We start from the raw sequence: 1491 nt of genomic DNA, 5'->3' as shown, positions 1-1491 counted from the left end.
GCCCGTGATTCCCCGCCGCTGCGCTACCCTGGCCTTTTCACCGTGGGCCAGGTCCATCAGCCCTGTTCCTCAGGGCATTTGCTTCCTTGCTCTCACATCAGAAGAACTCAGAGATGAGCCACCCAGGGATCTACACTGTAGTGTCTAGATTTTGACCAGAAAACCTCAGATTTTGGATACGGGCACTCTGTCAGTGTTGGCAGAGCGAGAGGCTTTGGAACAGAGACAAACTGTGACAGCGACACAGGAGCAACTTCCATTCAGCCAAGGAAATACCGGGGCTGGAACTTTACAAAGAAAAATGCCCCCTTCTGCCTGGGAAAAGGCATCTTAAGGTGGGAGTGCTCTGTTCCGAGAGGCCTCGGTGTCAGCGAGAATCCAGCTAATCCAGGCGCTTGCAATTTTTCAGATTAACAAGGTTTTACATTAAGGAAAAGAACGTTTCCTGAAACTCAAACCAAAGCTCAGTGGAAGTCACGGTTTTGGTATTCGAAACCTGCAAATGTTTCCCAAAGCTCACTACGCCCCGTCAGCCTCGCTTTTTCAGACATTTACGGACTCTTAACGCGCCAAGGACGTTGTTATCTGCGGGGTTAGCCCATCTGCCCCAGCCCGTGCCCAGGATGGGGGACGATATTCAGCCAGTACCTCCCAGAGTCATCCCAGCTTCGTAGCACTTGCGCAGGCGGCAGGACGGGCAGTTTTTCCTCCTGAATTTGTCGATGGTGCAGTCGTTCCGGCTGGCACAGAGGTACTTCTGTTTACCTGCAAACATCAGAGGAAACGGCAGATGGGTGGCGGGTACCGATCAGACCAGGTTTACAGGGAGAAAGGGGCTCACGCTGTCTAGAAGTCACCAGCATCACTAGAGGAGAGGGAGAGGGAGACCGTATCCATGCTGGTTTCCCAGTTCACACACACACACACACCCCCCTGCAGAAAATTTATGTTGGAAGTTGGTATCTTTTGGGGAAACAGCGCAGCTCTTCCTCTGCCGCTGCCAGAGGTGCACGCTCTGCACGAGAGCTGGCTGCCCGAAAGGCAGAGCCGGTCCCTGCTGTATCCCCAGACGTCAGCACCCCTCTCCTCTGCCAGCCCCCCCGCGCCAGCCAGCCCGGCTCCCCCTTGCCCCCGCACGTCAGAGCCTTTACACCAAGATCTGCAAGGAGAAAAATCACTGCACGGTGCAGCAGGGCAGCGGCAGTCGCCAGCTAGCAGTTAGGAAGTCATGGGACAGGGACAGTTTGGCTCTCGCTTTTTAAACGTCACACAGCTATTGCTCGCCTTTTCCCTGTGACGAGCTGGTTTTCTCCCAGAACACCTTCAAAACCCAGCTTGATCCTCCCACCACGGCACTTACCTGCAGTTTGCTGAACACGTTCCCCAGACAGCAGCCTCCCCTCTACAACCGCAGCTCTCTTTACAGCGCTTTTGGGGCTGAATCGTATTTTGTGCCACCCTTTACTAACAGGGTTTGTGCTGCAGGTTCCA

The 1491-nt window shown here is 54.5% G+C and overlaps 1 protein-coding gene across 1 annotated transcript in view; it reads right to left on the bottom strand.

Annotated features, from left to right (window-relative positions):
• AR (androgen receptor) overlaps window positions 1–1491 on the bottom strand; it is a 26758-nt gene that overhangs the window by 12015 nt on the left and 13252 nt on the right. The window contains 1 exon segment of the mRNA XM_009640113.2: window positions 649–765. Within this exon segment, the coding sequence (XP_009638408.1) occupies window positions 649–765 (117 nt within the window).

This window comes from Egretta garzetta, unplaced genomic scaffold (assembly GCF_000687185.1).
Source record: "Egretta garzetta isolate BGI_Z169 unplaced genomic scaffold, ASM68718v1 scaffold906, whole genome shotgun sequence".
NCBI lineage: Eukaryota > Metazoa > Chordata > Aves > Pelecaniformes > Ardeidae > Egretta > Egretta garzetta.
The sequence above is the reverse complement of the archived record's forward strand: the minus strand, read 5'-3'. Positions and strand labels throughout refer to the sequence as shown.